This window comes from Mobula hypostoma, chromosome 14 (assembly GCF_963921235.1).
Source record: "Mobula hypostoma chromosome 14, sMobHyp1.1, whole genome shotgun sequence".
In the NCBI taxonomy this organism is placed as follows: domain Eukaryota; kingdom Metazoa; phylum Chordata; class Chondrichthyes; order Myliobatiformes; family Myliobatidae; genus Mobula; species Mobula hypostoma.
The window spans coordinates 45,875,590-45,902,187 of NC_086110.1; the positions used below are offsets into that span (position 1 = coordinate 45,875,590).

General features: G+C 41.6%; 1 protein-coding gene across 1 annotated transcript in view; it reads left to right on the forward strand.

Annotated features, from left to right (window-relative positions):
* Window positions 1-14,084, forward strand: part of LOC134356386 (cadherin-1-like) — a 49,919-nt gene extending 35,835 nt beyond the window's left edge. The window contains exons 10-15 of the mRNA XM_063067320.1: window positions 2,008-2,152; window positions 4,963-5,135; window positions 6,041-6,169; window positions 7,974-8,156; window positions 10,113-10,297; window positions 12,970-14,084. Coding sequence (XP_062923390.1) covers window positions 2,008-2,152; window positions 4,963-5,135; window positions 6,041-6,169; window positions 7,974-8,156; window positions 10,113-10,265 — 783 coding nt within the window. The 3' untranslated portion in view covers window positions 10,266-10,297; window positions 12,970-14,084. The remainder of the gene's footprint in view (window positions 1-2,007; window positions 2,153-4,962; window positions 5,136-6,040; window positions 6,170-7,973; window positions 8,157-10,112; window positions 10,298-12,969) is intronic.
* Window positions 14,085-26,598: the final 12,514 nt, after the last annotated feature.

A 26,598-nucleotide genomic window follows, 5' to 3' on the forward strand; every position in this document is an offset into this window, starting at 1 on the left:
GCCTGCATTTTATGGATGTAATAACTGCAGGAAAGTTCACAGTATTTGCAATTCGGTGGATACACAGTTTATCTCAAGTTGCTGCTGGTGATCAGTGAGCTTCTCCACAAACAGCTGTTGACAGATTTCTCCAGTAGAATCAAGGGAAATACTGGAGATATGTGTCAATTATACAGTTTCATCAAAATTCTGTTGTTGAGTGAAAGACAAGTGAGTTTGATTTAGTTTACTAAGCCATTCCTTGTCATAGGGCGGTGGCTGGGAACGGACCCAAGTGCAAGACACAGACACTGAAGTACTAGGGACAGGACTAGAATACAGGGTGAGGGCTAGGACTTGGACTCGAAAACCGGAAACCTGGAACAGGACTGGACAAGAGAGCTAGGAGCCCAGGCTTGGACTCCGAGCCAGAGACTGGACAAGGACCCAGAACCTGGGTCTTGCCTCTGGCTCGGACCCCAGAAGTAAGCAAGGACGTGACTTGGCTGGCAGGCAGGACGAAGCTGGAGACCCGAGACATGTGGCGAGGCTTGAGACCCGAGACTTGAGGCTTGGGGTCTTGAAGCGTGGCTTGGGGCAAGGCTCGAGGCTTGGGGTCTTGAAGCTTGGCTTGGGGCGAGGCTTGGCTAGAGCCTTGAGGCGAGGCTTGGCTAGAGGCTTGAGGCTTGAAGCGCCTCCTGGGCAGGGCGCAGTACTTCTGGGCAGGGCGCGCATCTTCACCCAATGGAGGCAAGGGGCAGAACCCACCGCAGGGTAACAGTAACCTGGCCTGGTTTACCCAACAGAGACAAGGGTCAGGAAGGGACAGAACCCACTGAAGGGTAACAGTGATCTGGCCTGGCTTACTCGACAGAGGCAAGGGACAGGAAGGGACAGAACCAACCACAGGGTAATGGCAATCTGGCCTGGCTTACCCGACGGAGGCAAGGGACAGGAAGGGACAGAACCCACCGCAGGGTAACGGCAATCTGGCCTGGCTTACCCGACGGAGGCAAGGGACAGGAAGGGACAGAACCCACCGCAGGGTAACGGCAATCTGGCCTGACTTACCCGATGGAGGCAAGGGACAGGAAGGGACATAGGTACAGGGTGGCTCCAAGATAAGACTTCAGGCGAGGCGAGGTGAGAGTTACCGGCAAGACAAGTCAAGGCTTCAGGCAATGCAAGGCGAGACAAAAACTTAGGGCGAGGCGAGAGTTACCGGCAAGACTAAACAAGGTTTCAGGCGAGGAAACAGAAGGCAGGGGAAGAGATACAAGAAGTAAGGACAAGAACAATCCAGTAGTCACGGCCTGGTCTCTGAAGGTATTTATGCAGCCAGCCCCAACGAGCATCAGCTGCCTCAATTAGTGCTCAACAGGAACCGAAACAGGGTAGACAGGAAAACCTGGAGCAAGGGTCGATGGACCGGACTGTGAACCGGAATGCGGACTTCACGGACTGGACCATGACATTCCTGCATTTGGTAAGCTCTGACTCCCAATGTTTCCCTCCACATAAATGCCTAAATGCCAAAGTGTAATTGGTTTTAAGATGGAAACATTTGTTCATGGCATATTTCTGTTTATATTTCAACTGAAGCATATAATGATTTCAATTTTGCACCACTACAAATTAATTTGTGTGGTTTTTTTTCTGATTTTCTCACTGTGAGGACACTTTAATGATTGCTGGTTGTTGGTGGAGAACTGATTTCCCGTAATCACGATCAGAAAAGATCTAAATTCATGCTTCCAAGTCAAGTATTTTTGTAATCATCTTTCACTGATCAGAGGGAGGTGCTATGCAATGCAAAATCCAGACCTATGTCTTTGTGATAATAACTGACTTATTAATAGTCAAGGTGAAATGGACATGGGTCTTTCAATCCACTATGACCCAACAAACCAACACACAACTTTTATAAGGTCTTGGGTTTCTGGTTCAATATTGAATGAATGTTTCTTATTGCAGTACTTTTGAAGCTATTGTACCCTAACAACCAATATTCTTATTTCACTGAAATAGCTGTTAGCTCATGAACTAGATGAAAATGGGGTTCAACTTGAAGATGCAGTGGATGTTGTCATCGAAGTCATTGATATGAATGATAATAAGCCACAATTTGTTGCTCCAACTTTCTATGGCAGGGTGGTAGAAGGAGCTGCACCAGGTTAGGGGAACATTTTGTTTTGTCTTATTTCTGAATTGAGATTAAGCCAACAATTAAATGACAGTGAATCTTGACCTTTTTCCCTCAATAGATTATTCCTACTCTTAATGTATGTTTGTTGATCCAGTGTGTCTGGATGGATCAAATGTTACAATTCTATTGTGCCTTGCTGTCAAAACGTTTCACTTGTTTTCTGTAAGATCAGTGACGGGTCTTGTCTCCCACCATTTCAAATAAGCAGCCACATTGTTTAATTTTTGCAATGCTTTATTTCGAGAAGCAGGCTAAGGAAGAAGTTTCTACATCCAGTAATACAGTTCCCACTGTGTTTTAATCAGTTACGCAATATCATCTATTCACAGGAATAAATGCACTTAATCTTCTTTTGGCCAGGAAACTGCCTAAATGAATTAACAAAACTTAAAACAGGCATTAACGTATCCTACTGTGTGCAGAACGCTTCAAAAGAAAGGACAGATGACTGATTCTTCCAAAGGTGCCGTGCGTTTATCTGACGGCTTTCATCACTAATTCTGACAGTGCAGCAACCTCTGTGTTTTCTTCTCTCATATAGTCATAGTCATACTTTATTGATCCCGGGGGAAATTGGTTTTCATTACAGTGGCACCATAAATAATAAATGGTAATAAAACCATAAATGGTTAAATAGTAATATGTAAATTATGCCAGGAAATAAGTCCAGGACCAAATACTTAAAAGTATATGAAAAATATACTTTGTCTTGAACTCTCCAGCCTAGAGTTTGCTTTATGGTGTTCATTCAGAGTGAGAACATATTTGCACAGGAAACATTCTGATGGGCTTCAACAGGATAGATGCTTTTACTACTAATGGGCATTCAAGAACTACAGGTTGAGTACCTCTTATCTGAAAATCCAAAATCCAAAAACTCCAAAATCCAAAAATTTTTTGAGTGCTGACATGATGTCATAAATCAAAAATTATTCAAGACACAAGGAAAATCCCAGGCGATGCACTGGTCTCTGTATCACAAGTAAAGGCATCTGTTAGTCTTGTGCCTAGAAAGTCTTCACTCTCCAGGGTGCAGGCCTGGGCAAGGTTGTATGGAAGACTGGCAGTTGCCCATGCTGCAAGTCTCCCCTCTCCACGACACCAATGTTGTCCAAGGGAAGGGCATTAGGACCCGTAAAGCTTGGCACCAGTGTCATCACAGAGCAATGTGTGATTAAGTGCCTTGCTCAAGGACACAACATGCTACCTAGGCCTAGGCTCGAACTCACGACCTTCAGATCGCTAGTTGAATGCCTTAACCACTTGGCCACGTGCCCATATCTGTACCACAAACAGTTCTGAGAGATGTAATGAACAGAAGTTAATTAAAAATAGAAAAATACTGCATTAAGTGAAAAATGAAGATCTCGATCATGATTTGAAAGAGAGTCAGCATCAGAGTGTATGTATGCCGCTTAACGCTATGCTGATCATGAAACAAGCAAAGATCTGTCATGACAAACTGAAAATTGAATGTAATTAAGAATATTCAGCAAGCTGGTGAGAGAAATTTAAGAAAAGGCACAGCATTAAATTTTCGAAGTGTCTGCTGAACACAAAGCAGGAGAGAAATTTACTGATGAGTTTGCCAAGGTCGTCACTGATGAAAAGCTAACATCCGAACAAGTCAACACTGCTGATTGTTTTTGTATCTTACATAAAACCTAATTAAAAAGTCAAATACAAATACAGTTTAATCAAAACGCCTTTTAATCAAAACATCTTTTAACCTTTTAATCAAAACACACCATCGTAGGTGGAGTCTGAAAGCTTGCTGTTGCTGTTGTTCAGCAGCTGGTTCGGGTATTCTCTCCCGATGTGCCTGTGCTGCTGCTGTTCCCAAACTGTCTCAGGTTATATTCCAAAGTACAAAATGTCCAAAATCTGAAACATTTCCAGCCCCAAGCATTTCGGATAAGGGGTGCTCAAACTGTGCTTGATATGAAATCAGCCACCTATGATCTGATGAGAGGGAATTACTTCTGATGAGTGTGAATCTTTGCAAGTCTTTACTCCTGGGGCTTACTGAGCCGTACTCATAGCTTGGGTAATTTTCTTTGGATAGCTGGAGTGAGGTTGTTGGTTGGGCGAGTGAATTGCTGATGATCCATGACATTTTATGCTGGAGCAGGCTTGAGGCCATGACCTCCTCCTGCAGTTTCTCAGGCTGGAGTAGTTTTGAGCAGCAGTGAGATTTATGAAGTCCTGTTCTTTACTTTCTCCATCTAGTTCTATCTGAGTGTTTCATTTAGTGGTATATATTTATGCATTCAAAATACAAGCAATCCTTTTTAATAGAGTATTATTTCATGTACAATTGCTAAAATTGCCCATTGTTCAATGGTAAAAAGTGTTGTACTGAGAGTGGGGGGGCTAATGTTGTGTATTTAATATTTGAGTAATCTTGTATCTATGATTAAGCATTCTTGTTTATTTAAATAATTATCATGAGTTAAATGTACAAGTACGTGAATTGCATACGTTATCACGCTACCACGTGATATGTGTGCACCTCACTAAAATAAACACTAAGTTAGACTTGCATTTTGATCTCCCATGTCTTCCTTTGAATTAGTTTGGTGTTTTGAAGTTACAAAACATAACAACTGATATTGCAGTAGGTCTGATTTATGAAAATCAGTGTCTTGGCTGCATCTCAGAAGATGCAAAGTTATGTGATGAAATTGATCCAATTAAACCTATTACTTTCCATGGATTTGGGGCAAGAGAACGTTTATGAAGCTGTCGGTATAATTTTAATGCACATTTGTCGATAGGTACTGCATTCATGAATGTGACAGCCACAGATGCAGATGAGAAAGACAATTCTAATTCTATAATCAGATACTCCATTGAAAGTCAAGATCCAGCCGGTCCTAATTCACAGATGTTTACAATTAGTTCAACAAGTGGACTGATCAGTGTGCTGCATGCAGGTCTGGATCGGGAGGTAAGTGAGCAGAGATATGTCCGTGCACATAGTTGAAAAGTTTGTTGTTGAAATGTTTATTCCTATTTGTAGCATCTTTTATGCTGCTTTACCCCGCTTTAGTAAGTCATTATTTTCGTGTATAATGTTAAATCTCTTTTAAGATGTAATTCAATTCCAATTGAAGCATGCTCGAGGGTGCCCATGATGACTATTCTGTGCTTCCCTGCTTGCCCTTCAATAAAGTAAATATTCTCGACGTTTGCTCTATACTTTGTTACTCACTAATTCGTAGGAGAAGCATTTTTAATGGAAAGAAAGAAAGAAAGATGGAAAACATGCACAAATTAAAATGACAGAAACATTGTCAAATTGCAACCACAGATACTGGGAAAGATTGTACTATAAAATAAATATTGAACACAAATAGTATGTCTGGTAGTATTGAAATTATTTTAAAAAATGATTTAGTCAATTGTAAAAAAAAATCTTATTTGAATTATACTCATCATTCCAAGAAAAATCCTGCTCAAATTTCTGTACATGTTGCAGAAGACACAATCTCTTATCTGTTAGTGCCCTATGAGATGGCATTCATTGCCATTTTAACAAAGGTACTTCATCTGTAATTTGAAGTTGTCCAGTAGAAGAATTAGAGGGAAGTTGAGGAAAAAGATTTGCACTTTAAAAAATGGGAAACTGGAATGGTTGGCCTGGATACATGGAGAAAGTGACAACCCTTTTTACACTTAAGATATTCAGATGAGGCATTGACAATGGTCCTACAGACCATGGACTGAGAGTGAGAAGTGAACGTGACCTTTTCTGACCAGTATACATGAATGTGGTAGACAGAATGTGTTGTTTCTGATGATGTGAAAATTACACGTCATACAAGTTCTTTGATTCTTTTAATCTTGTTTCAGAAAGTGGATAAATACACGCTTATTATTCAGGCAGCAGATATGGAAGGTAAAGGATTGACGACCACTGCCACAGCAATAATCACAGTCACCGACGCAAATGATAATGCCCCAAAATTTGTGACTTCATCGGTAAAGATTTCATTAGTCATATTTAAACATTTCCATTTGAATATAATAAACTGATCCTTAAGTTCAAAATGAAATTATTTCTTTTAATTGTTTTGAAAAAGAATTTGAAGCATTGTGTGATCAAAAGTATACCATGTTCACTTTCATCTTGTCTTGATCGTGATGAAAATGTTGTCTTTTGACTTTGTTGGGGTAAAAGAGCTTACATCTTGGACGCTTAAGGAAATCAACTGTCCCAGGTCACCATTGCTTAGTCCCTGGTCAGCATTATTGAGTTGTGATTCAGACAAAAGCTCCCACTGCCTCTATTTGATGAAAAGTCACTGTAAACAAAGTTTCAGAGGCCTTTGGGAACTATTCTGCAGTAATTTGTTAGTAGCTTCAGGAGTATAGATTTGTTAAGGATTGGGTAGCTGGAAGGAGGGAAAGAATTTAGTCACAGAAAAGTACTGCACAGAAACAGGCCCTTCAGCCCATCTAGTCCATGTGAACCATTTAAAATGCCTAGTTCCATTGAGCTGCACTGGACCATAGCCCTCCATACCCCTCTCATCCCATGTACCCATCCAAATTTCACTTAAACTTTGGAATCAAGCTCGTATTCACCACTTGCTCATTCCACTCTCACCACCTTCTGACTGAAGAAGATTCTCTTCATGTTTCTCTTAAACGTTTCACCTTTCGCTCTTAAGCCATGACCTCTCAATGTAGTCCCACCCAATCACAGTGGAGAGCACCTGCTTGCATATACCCTATCTGCACCCCTTGATTTTTGTACACCTCTATGAAATCTCCTCTCAATTTTGTATGTTCTAGGGAATAAAATCCTAACCTATTCATATTTCATTATAACTCAGATCCTCCAATCCCGGTAACATCCTTGTAAATTTTCTCTGTACACTTTCAACTTTATTTACATTTTTTCTGTAGGTCAGTGACGATAAATACACACAATACTCCAAATTAGGCCTCACCAATATCTTATACAACTTCGACATAATATCCCTCCCACTATACCCAATAATTTGATTTATGAATGCCAATTTGCGAAAAGCTTTCTTAATGAACCTATCTACGTGTGACACCACTTCCAATGCATTATGGACTGTTTTCCCCGGTCCCTTTGATCTACTGTACTCCTCTGTTCCTGACTGTTCACTGTGTTAGGCCTTGCCCTGGTTGGCCCGACCTCACACTTGTCTACATTAAATTCCATCTGCCGCTCTTCAGCCCATTTTTCCAGCTGGTCCAGATGCCACTGCAAACACTGACAGTCTTCTTCACTGTCCACTGCAAAGCCAATCGTGGTGTCATCGCAAATTTGCTGATCCAATTTACCACATTATCATCCAGGACATTGATATAGATGACAAACAACAACCGATCCCTGCAGCACTCCATGAGTCACAGGGCTGCAGTCAGAGGCAACCACCTACTACCACTCCCTGGCTTCTCCCACACAGCCAAAGTCTAATCCAAACGACTACCTCATCTTGAAAGCCAAGTGACTGAACCTTCCTGGCTAATCTCCCATGCAGGACCTTGTCAAATGCCTTGCAGAAGTCCACGAGGACAACATTCACTGCCTTGGCTTCATCAACATTCCTGGTTACTTCCTTGAAAAACTCTGTAAGATTTGTTAGACATGACCTACAATGCACGAAGCCGTGCGGACTATCCCTAATCAGTTTCTGTCTATACAAATACTCATACTGCATCAACCCTAGTTGAATTTGAGTTTTGGTGTTGATCAGGAAAGTCTGCAACTCTGTAAAGGTAAATTACTGCACATTTCTAATTGCAGATTACTGTCGAAGTCCCTGAAAATGAAGTGGATTATGATGTGTCAAGACACCCTGTAACTGATGATGACCTGCCTCATACACCGGCCTGGAAAGCAAATTTCAGTATAACCTTTGGAAATGAGAGAAATCAGTTCACAATGATTACTGACCCACAGAATAATGGAGTTCTTAAAATTGTGAAGGTATGGCAGTCTACCAGTAGATTTTTGTAGTCATTTTAATATTTACTAGTAAATGATTTGGGCTTTTTCCACAACTTTGGCATCTACTTGATAACTGAACATTTTTAGGAGATGTCCTGCCCACAAAAGGCTAAATGTATCTGTGCGACCAACTACTCAGTTGGTCTGCCCTCAATAATGAGCAAAGGATGAACATTATCCAATGTTGATAACTTGCCAATAAGCTGCTCACTGAAGATCAATACAGTATCAGTAGATCACTTGACAGACTGACAAAGTGTGAATCACTGCACATGAAATTTAATGCAGAATGGTATCAAAGTGTTGAAAGGAATTGATGGGAAGTCTGTTAATTGTCCCGAGTTATACTTCATTCACATTGAGGAAGATGGTTGTGGCCAGTGGTTGAAATCCCCCCTTCCATGCTCATTCACCAATCCTGGGCTGCTGCAGAAATTCCTCGGTAACATGGGATCAGACTTTATGAGCTGTAAATAAAAGCTCATATGGGAAGGTTCATTTATGTTTCCCTGTCAAGGAATGTTCAGTTCTTTCTGGAGCATCTCAAGATAAAGTAGATCAGTTTGAACTTGCATGCAGCAGGAATTGGATAATATTTGGACATCGACTGCAAAAATGGAAAATTTGCATACATGCAAAGCAGTGACTAAAAAGAAACTCTTAGCATCTCATGATATTTCTACAGATTTGACAGCAAAGTTCCCAGGGCCACCTTTATCAGAAACTTAAATGGACCAATCATGATTCGAGTTAATGGCTGTATCATCTCATTTCTAGTTGAGAGTTTGACTCTTCACTTGCCTGCATGCACATGACTTAAACAACAGTCAAACCCGATCCGATACAGAAAGATTTCACTGGATTAGTGCCCTGCCTGCCACTCCAAACATGTACTTCCTCCACCACTAGCAGATTTTTTTTGCTGCAAAATGCAGTGTAATTACTCATGAAAGCTTCTCCAAAGTTACCTCCCAAACCCACAACTTCTACCACCAGGGAAGACAAGGACGACAGACACTTGGGAACACCCTCCATCTGCAGGTTCCCCTCCAAGTTACATGGATCCTGACTAGAAAAAGTGTATTAACATTCCTCCATTCCCACTGGATTTAAGAATCCTGAAACTATTAGCCCAACAACACTGAGAATATCTTCACTAGAAAGGCTGCAGGAGCTCACCAATGTTTTCCTCGGGCAGTCAGGGATGGCGATAAACATTGACTTGTCAACGATACCCATATCCTGCAAATAAAGTGAAATCTGGAGAGATGTGTGAGTTTGGTTCTCATTTCTCTGTTGGTCATGCAAACAACATAGAAGGTGGAGCAGTACAGAACAAGAACAGGCTCTTTGATCCAGAACAGTTGTTACAAGGACCAGATATTTACTCTGAGAATATGATTCCTCTCCTGAGGCCAGGTATCTATTATTGGGAATGTACCTGGCTGTGTAGTGCACATGGATCAATATTGCGTATCTTCATGATATGAAAAAAGTTAGTTTGTAACATAATGCATTCAAATTTAATATAAATTGAAAACTCAAAACTTTCATTTTTTTTAGATTTGAGTATTGAAAGGACAAGTCAAAAATATGAAATGCAAACAGAATATATGTTTTCAGAGTTAAGAAATAACTAGCCCTAGCTCACCAGACAGAAAAGTGGGTACTTCCTTGCAATTTACTGAGGAGACAAAGGAACACTGCTATAATTGAGACAATGTTTGCCATTGTGAAGCAACCAAGTTGGATTTGGTTTTGTGGTGAAATGTTTAGGGATTAAAAGAAACATCTTACTACGTTCTTCCCTTAAAAATAGGGAAACCTTGTCTTTCTTTCTACCCCTCAATGTGATACTACATGTCATGTGCACTTTAGTTAGCATTTTGTGTTTTCACGAAGAAAATACTTCATAGATATAACTTTTTACTGCAGCCTTTGGACTTTGAGAGGAGCACACGGCATGTGGTGATAATTGAAGTAAGGAATGAGATACCTTTCGTTGTTACCATGCCACTGTCTTCAGCTACAGTAACCATCAACGTGCTTGATGTCAACGAAGCTCCAGAAGACCAACAAGCAGCCTGAGAATCTACCAGTTGGGAGTACAGTAACTACATGTAAGCCAAAAGACCCTGACACGGCTCACCAGTAAACTATTTGTGGGGACGCTTTTAAGTTAGCAATAATGTTCCCATCCTCAAGTGTGTAAAGAAGATATTTTGTGGCTATAAAGAAGAATTATGAATTGGGAACTGCAAGGGGCCATATTTGGGAATTGATTGGGAATACTGGGACCTTGAGTTAGATCCTAGAAATCACAGTGCAGCAAGAGGAGTACACGCAGCTTTTAAGCCTGCTCCATTACTCAATAAGATCATGGCTGACGTGATCTCTGGCCTTGGCTCCAAATTCCTGCCTGATTCCAATAACCTATGACCCTACTACAGACCAAAACCTGGCTTTGGTCTTGAATGTCTCGATAACTTGGTCTACATAGCTCTTCATGATGGGGAATTCCAAAGATTCCTGTTACTCATGGATTAAGTTTGTTTTCCTTTTAAAATACTGTTTTTGAAATCATACCGTCATTCACAGTTGCCCTCTGCATCAAGCTCCCTGCTTTGTCTAGAACGTCCTCCCAGAATCTTTTTGTTTCAGCAAGGTCATTTCTCGTTAGATGCTCAGCCTTCTAATTTTTTAGAAGTTGTAAAACTGGTGTATGTGGTTAGTCTGCAGACATGTAGTAATAATTAAAATTTCTCCACTCACCTTGAGATTGAAAGCTTGCACAATGACAACACAACATTTGAAACAGGAATTTTGTATATACAGTTTATTACAGAAAGATTGTAACAATTACCATCATAACTAAAACACTTAAATAAAGAGATCCAGAAATCTTGCAAGACATTGAAGTCTGCATAGATGCCTTCTCTGTTTGACATGTGCTTAAAAACTTCAAGGTACTATTAATGTTAAAATAAAGTATTTCAGCCTTTTTAAAAATTGGGAATAGGCTTTTAATGGCATTGTAACTCCTAGTTGCTGCTCAGCAACCTCTCAATCCTAAATTGCTGGAAGAGGTCAGTGAGTCAAGCAGTATCCGTGGAAGCAAAGGGATGGTCAACATTTTGTGTTGAACACTGCCAGTGGAGAGATAGAGAGATAGATAGAGATAGAGAGATAGAGATAGAGAGAGAGACACTGAGGGAGAGGGCAAGAGGGGGAGGCAACAGCCGGTATAAATGAGAGAAAGATAAGGCTGGTAGGTGATAAGTGGAACCAGATGAGGGAAGGATGAGGAGCAGGTGGAACCAGTTTGGGGAGGATTTGGGAAAGGTGAACCAAGGGAGGACAAACCCAGGTTGATATGTATGTGGATGAAGGGCGAAAGTGATGAATCTGGAACAAAGGGAGCAAAAACCTGGATGTAATGGTGGAATGGGAAAGTAACCCATAGAATGAGTTACCTGAAATCGGGAAGTTTGAAGTTCATACCATTGAGCCTAGGATACACAAACAGAATGTTATTCTGTTTATGGTGTTATTATTTTACTGTGTGTTTGGCCTTTCTGTTGCTGTGGAGAAGCTGAGGACTGACAGGTCAGTGTGAGAATGGGAAGGGGAGTGGAGTAGAAATGACATGTATCTAGAAGCTTAAGGCGCTCACTATAGACAGGGAGCAGATGCTCCACAAAATGGATACCTACCTTGCCAATGTGGGGAGGCCACACTGGGAGCACCGGATGGAATAGACCAGGTTGGAGAAGGTGCCTCATGTGGAAGGGCTGGCTGGGAGGAGTTAAAGCAACAAATATTGTATCTCTTACAGCTGCAAAGGAAGGTACGAGGAGAACAAAAGTTTGGTGGGAAGGGAGGAGCAAACCAGGCAGTCACCAAGAGTAGTCTCTGCAGAGAGTGGAAGGAGGAGAGGGAAAGGTGCAGTCGGTGGTGAGATCCCATTGGAACTCATGGAAATGGTGAATGACTTGGTTGTTATAGAGGCTCGTGAGGTGCAAGGTGAGGACCAGGAAAGCTAACTCCCCTTCGCCCTTCTGCTCCTGGACGGTGAGATCAGATGTGAAGGAAAGGGACGGAGTGCATAGGAGGGCTCCATCAGCAGGGAGAAGCAATGTTTCCTGAAGGAAGGGGAAAGCTTTCGGTTTCGCTTCTTTTCTTGAATTAATTGTGATCCTCAGTCTGTGCATACTCTCTAAATTTTAAACTATTGCTTTTAACATACTACATTAGCTTTATTTGCCATGTTTCCCATTGTCACTTCTCTTTTTAAGGAAGCTGAAAGTGAATGTATTTATCAAGCTATAAATGTATTATCGTTCACTTACTGCCCCCATACTTCTTAGCTTGAAGATAACCTGTTTCATTATCTCCTACTGCCATAATTTTTCTTTTTTAATAATTTCTATATCATACAGCTCCTTGCCTTCTCTGACTTGATCTCACTATTGATATCATTCATCCATGTCTTCAACATAGAATATTTGTGCCCTGGACAAAAGGCCTTTATCTCATTGCTTTTATTTGTGTTTCTTTCTTAAAAATGGTACAGTTGAAACAATAGTTTGCACAGCTGTGCAGCCACACCTATGACTTGTGGTTGTGACAGAGTTTCTGTCCATTCATCATCTGCCAACTAACGAGTAGCAATGAGACATTAGACCAATTTATATTATCCATTGTAGTGATAGTTTGAGCATAAAACTATCTTGATCAGTGTCACAAGTTGCCAGAGTTATACTTATTTTCCCTCTTTTTTTTATCACCACAGAACCTGAAGACTGTTGACAATGATCCCATTGCTCTCCCCCCCCCCCGCCCCCATGTCTCGCTCTTGGTGTTTGATTATGAAGGTGGTGGTTCAAAGGCAGAATCTTTAAGTTCAGTGAATTCATCCAACAACTCTGATGCAGTCCAGGACAATAACCACTTGAACGAACAGGGCCCACACTTCCGGAAACTTGCTGAAATGTACGGTGGTGGTGAGGATTGAGGAATTAAAAATAAACAGAGATTTTAGAGACTTGTATTTTTAACCACCTAGTGATGCAAAATATGATTGTCAAACAGAGTTAATGGCAGAATTTGGTGACAAGGTGAATTGAAATTACTTTCTAGTTGATTTCTGCATTTGAACTTGAGAAGTTATTAAATTGTTAGGATGATAAATAAGCTTTTCCTGAACAAATTGCAATAAATTACTGCTCAGAGCTTTATTTTCACTTATCCATGACCCTTCTCATTCTATCCTGCACTTCCCAAAATGCCATGAATTCACACCTGAACTGTTGAATACATGCAAAAACTTGGTTAGGAAAATGAATAGACTTGCATCATAACAGCAATACAAACATTTGGCACTTTCTGTGCTCCTTCCATTTCTCTTCCACTCACATGTCTGGGCAAATTGGATTTGGGCTCGTGTACCTGCAGTTGTCACTGTGTGTGAAATGTGCTGTCTGGCTGACAACGTTCATGAAAGAGCTTAATATCATAGTTTAGCACTGTCTTAAGTTACAAAAGGCTTTTCCCTGCTGCAACATTTTATAATTGCTGACTTGTCTTTAGTTGAACATAAAATGTCCGATTTCATTTGAATTGCAGACATTTAGATAATATGGAATGAAGGCTAGTTGCACTTTCCTGGTGATGGGGTTGAGTCAATAATGGCAGTCTTTCTACAATTTCCATTTTTAAGATTCGGTAACCAAAGCAGGTGGCTATCTTTGTGAATTTAAAGTTGCTTGTAAGTTGTCTAATTCTGATTCTTTAATATTAGTTTCCCGTTCGGCTGTTTGAATTTAATTGAACTTTCACTATTCAAGTGTATACGCCTGAATAAATGATTTTAGCAATAATGTTTACCTCTGATCCTGGAGAGTCTGATTGTGGTTTTTAATAAGGTGCTTTTAAAACAGACCTGTTTTCATATAAGTCATGAAGAAATTGCATTGCCTTTTTAATATCTTCCTCATCTTAGTTGTTGTGGACATTTTCCTCTTCTGTGTTTATGTCAGCATCGAGCTGACCTGACCAAATGTATCCTAGGACACTGAGAAGCAATGAAAGAATTCATAGAATCTCTGGCAAACATTTACCAAGTCCTTAGCTGCAGGTGAAGAACCAAGTGTTAATAAGGGCTGCAAGGAAAGATTAAGGATGGTCAACATGGCTTAGTGTGCGGGACAATTGTGTCTCACAGGATGGATAATTTTCCTCATGAACTGAGCTTGATGGACATTATCTGTTTGGGCTTCAGGAAGGCCTTTGCTAGGGTGGGACATTAGTTGCTTCATACCCTCCTACAGATCTAATGGAGAACTGGGCATCTACAGCATTTCTACCAGGACTAGTTGTGCAAAACAGAACAACTTCAAGGCAGAAGTTTCCTAACTGACTAATAATATACAGCAGGAATTTATTCAATTACAACCAAGGATTCTTCTCAAAGCAAGCTTATCCAAATATCACCAACACTGAATATGGCAAACTTTAAAACATATCTAAATAAAATACATATCTAGAACAGATAATATTTGGTTCCAGTGACGTCATCATCCAGAATGGCAGCTTAAATCAACAGCTCCTCTGGAAAAATGCATATTTTGCCCCGTTAATCCATCAAATATAAGAACTTTTGAAAATATCTGAATTGATAAGTGAGGCAAGAATGGGGAAAAAGAATGGAGATAAAAAAGGCACCACTGCGGAGCCAATGGAAGAGAGATGTGTAACAAGCAGCTCTCCTACACGTGCGCGTGGTGGCGCGGCTGACGCTGGGCCTCGTTCAGGCGAAGCGGCAAATATGATAAGGATTTTGGAAGAGATAGGGGAAGTCCAAAAAGACATAAAACAGCAACTCAATGATATCAAGTCAGAGCTTGCCAACGTCAATGAGAAAATAGGGGTGGCAGAGACTCGAATTGAGAAGGTGGAAAATCGCAGACAAAACGTGGAACATATACTAAGTTAGACAATAAAAATATTAAATCAACAGGAAAGTAAATTGCTTGACCAGGAGGGATGATCGCGACGGAAAAATATCAGGATTTATAATGTTCCTGAAGGAGTGGAGGGATTGTCGATGATGAAGTTTGTAGAAAAGTTGCTGTGGGAAGCACTGGAGATTCCCCCAACTATGGAGATTGAAATTGAGAGGGCGCATCGTTCGCTCGTCCCGAGGCCTCCCAGAGACAGAGAAAGTAAGCCATGCTCAATAGTACTTAGATTCCTTCGATTCAAGAGCAAGGCGGAGATTCTACGAAGGGCCTGGGGTAAGAAGAGGGTGTTTTGGAACGGGAAGTTAATATACTTCGATCATGATTACCCCCCCGGCGGTCCTACAGAAACAGAAGGAATATTTTGAAGCAAAATGAATATTAAAGCAAGAAAAGATTAAATTCCAAACCCTGTACCCTGCTAAACTGAGGGTATTTTATGAAGGAGAGATACAGCTATATCAGACGGTGGAAAAGGTGACTACAGACATGAAGAACAGAGGACTGCCCATTAGCGTGGTCAAACCAAGGGAAAGTCTGGCTGAGCAGTTATCCCGAACTGCTTGGGAAATAGTAAGAGAACCAAGAAAGCAGGGGACGGGAGGAGGATGAGAGAAGGATATTAAAAAGAGACTGTGGGTTCTCCGAAGACAGCCCTCACCTCCTCCAGAAGAGCCATAAGGTTTGGCTAACTTTTAAAGTGCTGATAAATTAAACGGAAGCAAAAATACCTATCTCAAGAAATACGTATTATAATGTGGATTTTATATTACTCAATTTTTTTATTCATTCACTCACTCCTTTTCCCCCACCTAAATGAGAATATATATATGGGAGGAATACACAGGGAAATCATTTCATGGACATAGATTTTTTTTTTAACTTACTTTTCTAGGTACTGCAGCGGGGGCCCTTAACTCACAGGTAGGAGGGGCTAGATGTTTCCTCTAGCTCAACCCAGGGTCATCTAGAGACCCCAGACTAGGAATCACACCTTTGTTATCTTTTTTTTATTATTCTCGTTTCTTGGTTCTTATTTGTTCAGGGAGTAGATCGATTAAGTTGTATTCTGCAAATTTCCATGATATACCAACAGATAAATACACATGGCTAAGGACAAAGTAAAATTCATTTCTTTTAATGTCAATGGGCTGTGAAATCCAATCAAACAAAGTAAAATTCTATCAAAAATGAAAAAAAAAACAAGCCAATGTAGTATATTTACAGGAAACTCACAAGTGATAATGAGCAGGAAAATTGAAGAGAATGGGCTTCACTAATCAGTTAAGAGTCTTGGGCGATGGTACACAGAGGAGCTGAGAGACACCAAGAGGGTTCAAGAGACAGCAGAACAGATCAGCAGAGGTCTGATGTCTGTTGACAAGTGTGGCTTGCCTGGCAAGTTGAAGTTGTGGTGCTTGCAGTATGGACTGATGCCACGGATAATGTGGCCGCTAACTGTCTATGAAGTGGCAATGTCCCACGTTGAGGCAATGGAATGGAAGATCAATAAGTATGTGAAGAAGTGGCTTGGAGTACCGAGCAGCCTCACCAATGTTGCAATCCACAGTAGCCAGACAAAGCTTACCATCCCAGTGCAATCCCTTGTTGAGGAGATCAGGGTAGCCAAGGTAAGATCATTCTTGATGCTTCGAGACTCAAAAGACTCTGTCATCAAGAACACCCAGCTGGATGTGAGATCAGGCAGGAAGTGGTCAGCCCGTGTAGCAGTTGATGAGGCAGAGTCCAGATTGAAGCACAAGGAGACGGTTGGGGCTATCCAGCTAGGCCGCCAGGGACTTGGATGGACAACCCACAAGTGGTGGTCATCTTCTACAGGTAAGGAGCGCCGTGAGCTTGTAACACAAGAAATACGAGCGGTAGAAGAGGAGAAGAGGTTAGCTAAAACAGCTGGCCCGGCCAAGCAAGGGGCTTGGACCCGGTGGGAAAGTGTTGAACAACGACATCTATCTTGGAATGTTCTGTGGCAGATGGAACCGCTCCGCATTTCTTTTCTATGCAGAGCAGCGTACAATCTGCTCCCAACACCTGCCAACCTCGGCACCTGGTGTGAAGGTAAGACAGACAGGTGTGCTGCTTGTGGCGAGAAGGGAACACTTCAACATATTTTGAGTGCATGCAGAGTCAATCTTTCCAGTGGCATGTACACTTGGAGACATAACAACGTTCTCAAAGTTGTAACAGAAGCGGTTGAGCAGAGAGTACTGCAGCACAACTTATCTCATGCCCCATGCTGCACAGAACATCGTATATCAGTTGTGAAAGAAGGCTCCAAGTCAAGGGTGTACAGTGCAGGCTCACGATCAAGCATACTTTCTTCAGCCAATGATTGGTGTGTCAAGGCCGACCTGGATGGGAAAGGCAGTTTCCCGGAGCAAATAGCTTTCACAACATTGCGTCCAGATATTGTATGGTCTGACACCAGTAGAGAAGTGGTTATTGGTGAACTCACAGTCCCCTGGGAAGACAACATCGATGAAGTCCATGAGTGCAAGTTAACCAAGTATGCAGAATTAAGATCAGAGTGCAGAGACAGAGGGTGGAAGGTCTCATGCTATCCATTCGAAGTAGGCTGCTGTGGGTTTATTGCATTCACTTTCCAGAAGTGGCTGCCCGACCTTGGCTTCACTAGAAGGGAGATCAAGTCAACCAGCAGGGCTGTAGCTGAGGCAGCAGACAAAGGATCAGCATGGGTGTGGACCAAGTCTGTCCAGAGGGGCAGATAGTCAGACAGTGTATACATACTTGCAAACCCTTCAGTAGTTGCATAGACACCTGAAGTGCAGACTATCTGTTGGATGGAAGCGACCAACAGCTCTGATAGAGGCAGATGCCAAGTTTTTAAGCTCACCAGTGGGAGGTGGTGCTTTAGCACTGCTGGCCCACCACCTCGAGGGAGTCTTGATCATAAGCGGCCGAAACTCCTGAAGACAGGTGGCAGATCAACTGATGATCCCACTGGTGATAGCACAGGACAGTTAACATCTTAGTCCATGTGTTTTTTTTTTAACACTTTCTCCTCATATAAATCAGGACATAGAAGAGGAGTTGCTGTTCTCATCTCAAGCAAGCTAAATTTTGAAAAAGTATTCAAAATGGGAGATAAGGAGGGCAGATGTATTCTGGTAAGGGGGAATATAGACAGAAATCCAGTTACTTTATTGAATATATACGCACCCCCAGGAAGTGATATTAGTTTAATAGAAAAACTTATGAAACAAAGTCCTTACATTAGAAAGTTAACACTCTTTTTGAGGATGTTGATCTAATTGACATACGGAGGGATTCTTTTCCCCGACAGAAGGGATTACACTCATTATTCTGCCCCCCATTCCGTATATACAAGAATAGACTATTTCATAACATTTGGAAAAGATAAAAGACAAAATAAACACCTGTGGAATTGGGACAATAGATGTAAGTGACCATGCACCTATATATTTATCTGTTGATTTTGACCTACAACCAAAGAATACTATCCTGGAAACTAAATTCAAGTCTACTCAATGATTCCTATTTTAAGGAACAAATTAAAAAAGAAATTGATCTTTACTTAGAATTCAATGATAATGGAGAGGTTTCCCCTCCCATTCTATGGGATACTATGAAGGCTGCCTTAAGAGGGAAAATTATAGTGATATCTTAATATAAGAAAAAATAAGGAATAAAGCATTAAAGGAATTACAAAATAAGCTGAAGGAACTAGAAAAAAGCACAAATTGAGTTTGGCACAGGATACACTAGAGGAAATTTTTAAAAAAGGAATGAAATTAATAATTTGGCTACATATGAAATTAGAAAAAATTTAAAGGCGCAAATTTCGCATGAAAATTTCCCGTGGAAATGTAACCGAGAAAGACAAACAACTGCAGAACCAAAAGTGCTGTTTCCGTCCGCTGTGTAGAGAAGGAACAGTAATCACCAAACTTTGACCATTTCTTGTCGGAAAACATCACTCTGGGGAGTGTAGGTTTTGTCGTCATTATGAAACAGCTGAACATATTCTATTACAGTATGAAGCATGTACGGTTGAAAGCAATCAAATACAGGATTCACTACTTCCTTTTAGGGTTGATAGTTTTCATTTAAAAATTTTATTAAGTTATAGGAGTGACTTCAATTTAATTCACAGTATTGTCTTTCACTATTTACAATCTATAGGGCTTTTCGGGATAAATTAGTTTTCATTTGATAAAGAACTAGTAAGGGTTTTGTTTCCCATTTCTCTGCACCACACTTCAGCCAGTTGGTAGAATTCTCTGCATGACACTCTAGTCCAGTTGGTGGTGGTAATTCATCTTTAAATGGGACTGCCATCAGTCATTAAAATCAATAGAACTTTCACTAATTGAGAAGGGAACAACTTTGTACACCCCCGATATCAGAGCCCCCCTTTTGCAGTTCACATCACTCCCCGGATAATTTACATCCCTTCCCGCCAGAACTCCTGTCCCTGCTAAACTGCAGCCCGAGCCCTTTCCTGCATAAAATTCACTCTGCCTGGCAGATGCCTTATTCTTTCTGTTTGAATCCAAATGGCTAACAAACTGGTGATTGCTTCCCATATTTCACCAGGCTGAGTGTAGAATTTAATCTTTTCTAGCCCATGCTTATCATTGGTAGGCGCGTATTTATAAAAATTCCTGCTTTTGCCCCAATCTGCCACGCATCATCTTTTCAAAAGTCTAACCTGTCAGAACGTTCCTGCTGGCATTTCTGACTTCCAATTCTACCTTCCCCAGAAGGTTAGAAACCATGGATTTGTGATCTATAGACAATTCATTGAACAAATAGTTTCAGTTTCGTTCAGGACATATTTATTCAGATCCCTCCTTAATGATTTTAAGGTGACTGGCCATGTTAATCATTCTTCTTCAGCAATCCTCGACATTCAAGGATGACTCATTCCCACAACAGTTCATGAGGATCGGAGTGTGACTGGTGAGGCCATTTTGGGCTGAGCCACGGACTGTCTAGAAGGGGCAGGTGGGTAGATTGAGATATTGGGTGACTTCCCACTTTGTGTGCTTGTCCTTCTCATGCTTCTGCCAGAGAGACTTGAGACATCTGGTTCCTCCGGTTTTACATCAGGGATCTTCAGAGTCAGTGAGGATGATGTGTTCCCTCCCCCCCCCACCCCCAAGAACATTTCAAGAATATGATTAATGCATTCTGTTTGTCCTCCTTGGAATATTTTGCCACAATGGAGCTCACAATAATGCCAGTATTTTGGGAATCTGTGGGGAGCTACATAGAAGCTGCAGCCCACTTGCTTGGGTACTTTTGGGATTGGGACATAAAGTGAATCTTGACATCAGTGGGCACACTTCAGATTTGAATATGCATTGAAGATTAAGTCTAAAATGCAAAGCTGAATAATGGGCAGACAACACTGATTTAAATTTGTTATTTCCGTGTACTTGGGTGTCTGTAGAATGGGTGCGAAGGAGGGAGCTGTGAAAGGGTTTGTAGTTCCAAGGAAACATTGTAAATATGGATTTGTTTTGAATTGTCCTGATTTCTTTTTTGAGATGTCCAGTGTAAATTGTTCATGGCTTTGTGGCAGGGGAACAGAGATTATAACTCAACTCTAAAGAAGAATCTCATCTCAAAACGATGACTATCTATTCATTTTTATAGATGTTGCATGACCTGCTGAGTTCCTCCAGCATTTAGTGTGTGTTGCTTTGGATTTCCAGCATCTGCAGACTTTCTTGTGTTTAGAAATTATAACTGTTCAGTTGACCACAAACTTGGTACTGCATTTGAAGTCTTTTTTATTCTCGGATGCCCAAAGGCTGCACTGGCACACTGACAATAATACGTTTGTAGCAAAGTATCATCATTAATGTCCAGCTTTGTTGAAAATTAGCTCCGAAGATATGAGAAATAGTCTATACATTGACAGATCTCATCCTGCACCTTTCTCAACAGAAGGTTTCTTCAGTGGGAATAGGTTGGTCAAGATTCAGTGCTTTGCTGATCTTTAATGAAAGGTCAGTTCCCTCATTCAGCAATGCCTAAGTCAATGGTGATTTGGAACTTAACCCCGAACTTTAAAATAATCAAGTATAACAGCTCTGTAATAAGGGTGGGATCAGATTTGTCTTGGTTCTGGCATGGCTGAATAGTTTCCCCATTCTTCTGTAGAGTAGTTTTAGTCCAAATGGAAGTTTGTTGGAGATGAGATGCAGTATTATGGTGAGGAAGATGGAGGGAAACATTGGGACATAGCCTTGCTTGACACCAGTCTATACTGAAATTGGTCTGTTGTGTACCTATTGATTGAAGTCATGTAACCTGCATAAGGTGGAAACAATTTTCAGCTTGCAGACAGATTTGAGAAGATGCTGCAGAGTTCCTCTAAGCTGATTGAGCCAAAAGCTATAGTGAGATCATAAAATGCTATGTCTGATAGTTGATGCTTGTCATGGTCTGGTCCGTGAAGTCCGCATTCCAGTTCACGGTCAGGTCCATCGTTCCTTATTCCAGGTTTTCTGGTTTTCCCTTGTTCTGTTGAGTGCTCTAATTGAGGCACCTGATTCTCATTTTGGGCAGCTACATAAATAGCTCCTGGGTTCAACTTCATTTGCTGGACTGTTCTCTTCCCTCCTGCAACCTTTGCCTGAAGCCTTGACCTTGACCTTGACCTTGACCTGAAGACTCGCCTGTATCGCTGTCAAGTTCTATAGCTGGAGCAAGACCGGAGCCTTGCTGTGTCTAGATAAGGAACTGTCTATCATTGTTTGGAACTGTCTCTGTGTCCATACCTTTGCTAGGTAGGTCTGGCCATTTGCCACTACCTTCTGTTGGGAACCATCTTGTTGTGTTCAGCATTCTGTGTATGAGTCCCGGCCCTATGTCCTGTTCCCAAGGAGGGGTCCTGGCTCTGTGTTCCATGTTCCTGTCTCTCAAGTCCAAGGCTCCATGTTCCCATGCTCTAGACCAAGGCTCTGTGTTCCTGTTCTCCCAAGACCAAGTCAAGGCTTGGGGTTCTTGTCCTGTCCATGTGTCTTATCCTGTTCTTGTGCCTCGCCCAGCCCTGGAGTACCTCGTCCTGTCCAGGAAAGCCTCGAAGAATCCAAGCCTCATCCAGTCCTGTAGCCATGTCACATCTTTGCCTAGTTCTGGAGACTGAGCCCCAGTCAAGACCCAGGTTCTCGGTCCTTGCCCAGTCTCTGGCTCAGAGTCCATACCTAAGCCTCAAAGAACTCAAGCATTGAAGAATCCAAGCCATGTTCAGTCCTGTAGCCACGTCACGTCCTCGCCTCGTTCCGGGGGCTGAGCCCAAGCCAAGACCCATGTTCTGGGTCCTTGTCCAGTCTCTGGCTCAGAGTCCAAGCCCAGGCTCTTAGTTCCTAGTTCCTTGTCCTGGTCCAGCTTTCCTATCCAAAGTCCTAGCCCAAGTCTGTGTCCTGTCCCGTCCCTGACTCTAGACTAGTCCAGTTCCTAGTACTTCAGTGTCTGTGTCTTGCATTTGGGTCCGCTCCCAGTGCCCTTGCTATGACAATGCTATTCTGAATTTTCTTTACAGTTGATCCACGGCAAGGGCCACATCCACTACACTCCTCAATACACGGAATCTACATTCAATTTGGGAACAGCTGTTTGCCCATTGAAAGTTGGTAGTCAAGGAAGAGACGGGTGCTGTAATGCTTTTATGTCAATGAGGACTGGAAAGTATATGATACCATACCTTACAAATAACCCAGGTCTATCTTAATCCTCTAAATCCTCTTGTACACCACATAATCTTTGTTTTCATACCTACCAGCGGCATCATCATTGGCTTTCAGAGCCTTGTGCACAAGGCTACCCTGATCCCTTTCAATACCAAATTTTCCCCATCTCTCATTTATTTAAAAATTACTCAGCATTGTTTATTAAACTGAATTTGATGTGGAAAACTTCATGATCTTTGCACAACATACTCTCATTTTCTCTGCTTGTTTAATTCCCCTTGGAACCTCCTTGCTCAACATCACCATTCACAGTCCTACTTAATTGTGTGATATCAGCAATTTTGGAAAGATTAGATTTATAATATCCTCCTTTCTGTGAATCAGAATCAAATTTAATATCACTGGTATATCTTGTGGAATATGTTGTTTTATATATATATATATATATATATATAAAAATTAAATAAGCAGTGCAATATCTCAAGGTTTCAGGAACAGCTTCTTTCCCACATGGGTTCATAGGTAGTGGACATGGTTTCATTGTCCATTCAGAAATCTGATGCTGGTGACAAAGAAGCCATTCCTAAAACCTTGAGTGGGTGTTAGGCTCCTGTACCTCCTGCTTGATGGTAGAAATGAGATGAGGGCATGCCCTGGGTGATAGGGGTCCTTAAAATGGACGCCATCTTTTTGAGTCATTGCCTTTTGAAGATATTTTCGATGCTGGGAAGGCTGGCGTCCATAATAGAGCTGGCTTACTTTGCAACCTGCTGCATTTTTTTTTCCGATCCTGTGCAGTGGCCCCTCCATACCAGATGGTGATGCATGCACCCAATTAGTATTATATCCATGGTATATCTGTAAAAATTTGGTGACGTACCAAGTCTCTCCAATTCCCTAATGAAATATAGCTGCTGTCATGCCTTCCTTGTAATTATATCAACATGTTGGGTCCATATTTAGTAGTCACGTGTTGACACCCAGGAACTTGTACTCTAACCTTCTGAAAGTTCAAATGCACCTCATCCACTGTTTATGACATCTATTCTATAAAGTAACTCAAACTCCAGTGGTTATTCAAAAACAATTTACCTTTCATATGTGGATCCTCAGTAATCTATCATATCTTTGTTCCTAAGTAACTTGATATGACACCCTTCATTATCAATTCCAGCATTATATTTTCCAAATACCAATATCAGACTAATGGGTCAGTAAGGTCTTTTTTCTCTTGCTCTGTCCTTCCTCAAGAGTAGGATTGCACTTGGTACTCTTCAATCTATGGAAACCATTCTGGAATCTATAGAAGTAGAATCGAAAGTAGATAAGCAGGGTATAAGTTATCTTTACAGGCTCCATTTTCAAAACCAAGATGTAGATCAGAAACATAAGAGATTCTACAGATGCTGGAAGTCCAGAGTAACACACACAAAATGTTGGAGGAACTCGGCTGGTCAGGCAGCATTCATGGAAAAGAATGAACAGTTGATATTTTGGGCTGAGACCCTTCGTCAGGACTGGAAAGAAACATGCATGAAGCCAGGATAAGAAGATGGGGAGAGGGGAAGGAGTACAAGCTAGAAGATGATAGGTGAAGACAGGTGGGTGGGGGAAGGGGGGATAACCTAAGAAGCTGGGAGGTGATAGGTGGAAAATGTAAAGGGATGGAGAGGAAGGAATCTGACAGGTCAGAACACTGGGTCATTGGAGAAAGGGAACGAATTGAATTCAACTGACCTGAATTGACTTTATTACTTACATCCTTCATATACATGAGGAGTAATAATCTTTATGTTACGTCGCCGTCTAAATGTACAATGTGCAAATTACAGTAATTTGTAAGAAATAGTATGTACAACAGGACAGTCAGTACAATTGTATCTGCATGAATTAATTAATCAGTCTGATGGCCTGGTGGAAGAAGTTGTCCTGGAGCCCATTGGTCCTGGCTTTAACGCTCCAGTACCATTTCTTGGATAGTGGCAGCTGAGGTGAGTCGGGTCCCTAATGACCCTTCGAACCCTTTTTACACATCTGTCTTTGTAAACGTCCTGAATAGTGGGAAGTTCACATCTACAGATGCGCTGGGCTGTCCGCACCACCCTCTGCAGAGTCCTGCGATTGAGGGAAGTACAGTTCCCATACCAGGCAGTGATGCAGCCAGTCAGGATGCTCTCAATTGTGCCCCTGTAGAAAGTTCTGAGGATTTAGAAACATAGAAAAACTACAGCACAATACAGGCCCTTTGGCCCACAATGCTGGGTCGAACATGTACTTACTTCAGAAATTACCTATGGTTACCCATAGCCCTCTATTTTTCCAAGCTCCATATACCTACCCAGGAGTCTTAAAACATCCTATCATATCCACCTCCACCACCGTCGCTGGCAGCCCATTCAATGCACTCATCACTCTCTGCGTAAAAAAAACATACCCCTGACATCTCCTCTGTACCTACTCCCAAGCACTTTAAAACAATGCCCTCCCTCATGTTAGCCATTTCAGCCCTGGGAAAAAGCCTCTGACTATCCATATGATCAATGCCTCTCATCATCTTATATACCCTCTATCAGGTCACCTCTCATCCTCTGTTGCTCCAAGGAGAAAAGGCTGAGTTCACTCAACCTATTCTCATAAGGTATGCTCCACAATCCAGGCAACATCCTTGTAAATCTCCTCTGCACCCTTTCTATGGTTTTCACATCCTTCCTGTAGTGAGGTGACCAGAACTGAGCAGAGTACTGCCATTTTTCAGCCCATTTTTCCAGCTGGTCCAAGTCCCTCTGCAGGCTCTGAAAACCTTCCTCACTGTCCACTACACCTCCAATCTTTGTATCATCAGCAAATTTGCTGATCCAATTTACCACATTATCATCCAGATCATTGATATAGATGATAAATAACAATGGACCCAGCACTGATCCCTGTGGCACACTACAGATCACAGGCCTCCACTCTGAGAAGCAATTCTCTACTACCATTCTTTGGCTTCTTCCATTGAGCCAATGTCTAATCCAATTTACCACCTCTCCATGTATACCTAGCGACTGAATTTTCCTAATTAACCTCCCATGCGAGACCTTGTCAAATGCCTTACTGAAGTCCATGTAGACAACATCCACTGCCTTCCCTTCATCCACTTTCCTGGTAAGCTCCTTGAAAAACTCCAATAGATTGGTCGAACATGACCTACCACACACAAAGCCATGTTGACTCTCTCTAATAAGTCTCTATCTATCCAAATGCTTGTAGATTCTGTCCCTTAGTACTCCCTCCAATAATTTACCCACTACCGACGTCAAACTTACCGGCCTATAATTTCCCGGATTACTTTTTGATCCTTTTTTAAACAATGGAACAACATGAGCCACTCTCCAGTCCTCCGGCACCTCACCCATAGACACCGACATTTTAAATATATCTGCCAGGGTCCCTGCAATTTCAGCACTAGTCTCCTTCAAGGTCCAAGGGAATACCCCGTCAGGTCCTGGGGATTTATCCACTTTAATTTGCCTCAAGATAGCAAGCACCTCCTCCTTTTCAATCTGTACAGTTTCCATGATCTCACTACTTGTTTCCCTTAATTCCATAGACTTCATGCCAGTTTCCTTAGTAAATACAGACGCAAAAAACCCATTTAAGATCTCCCCCATTTCTTTTGGTTCCACACATAGCCGACCACTCTGATCTTCAAGAGGA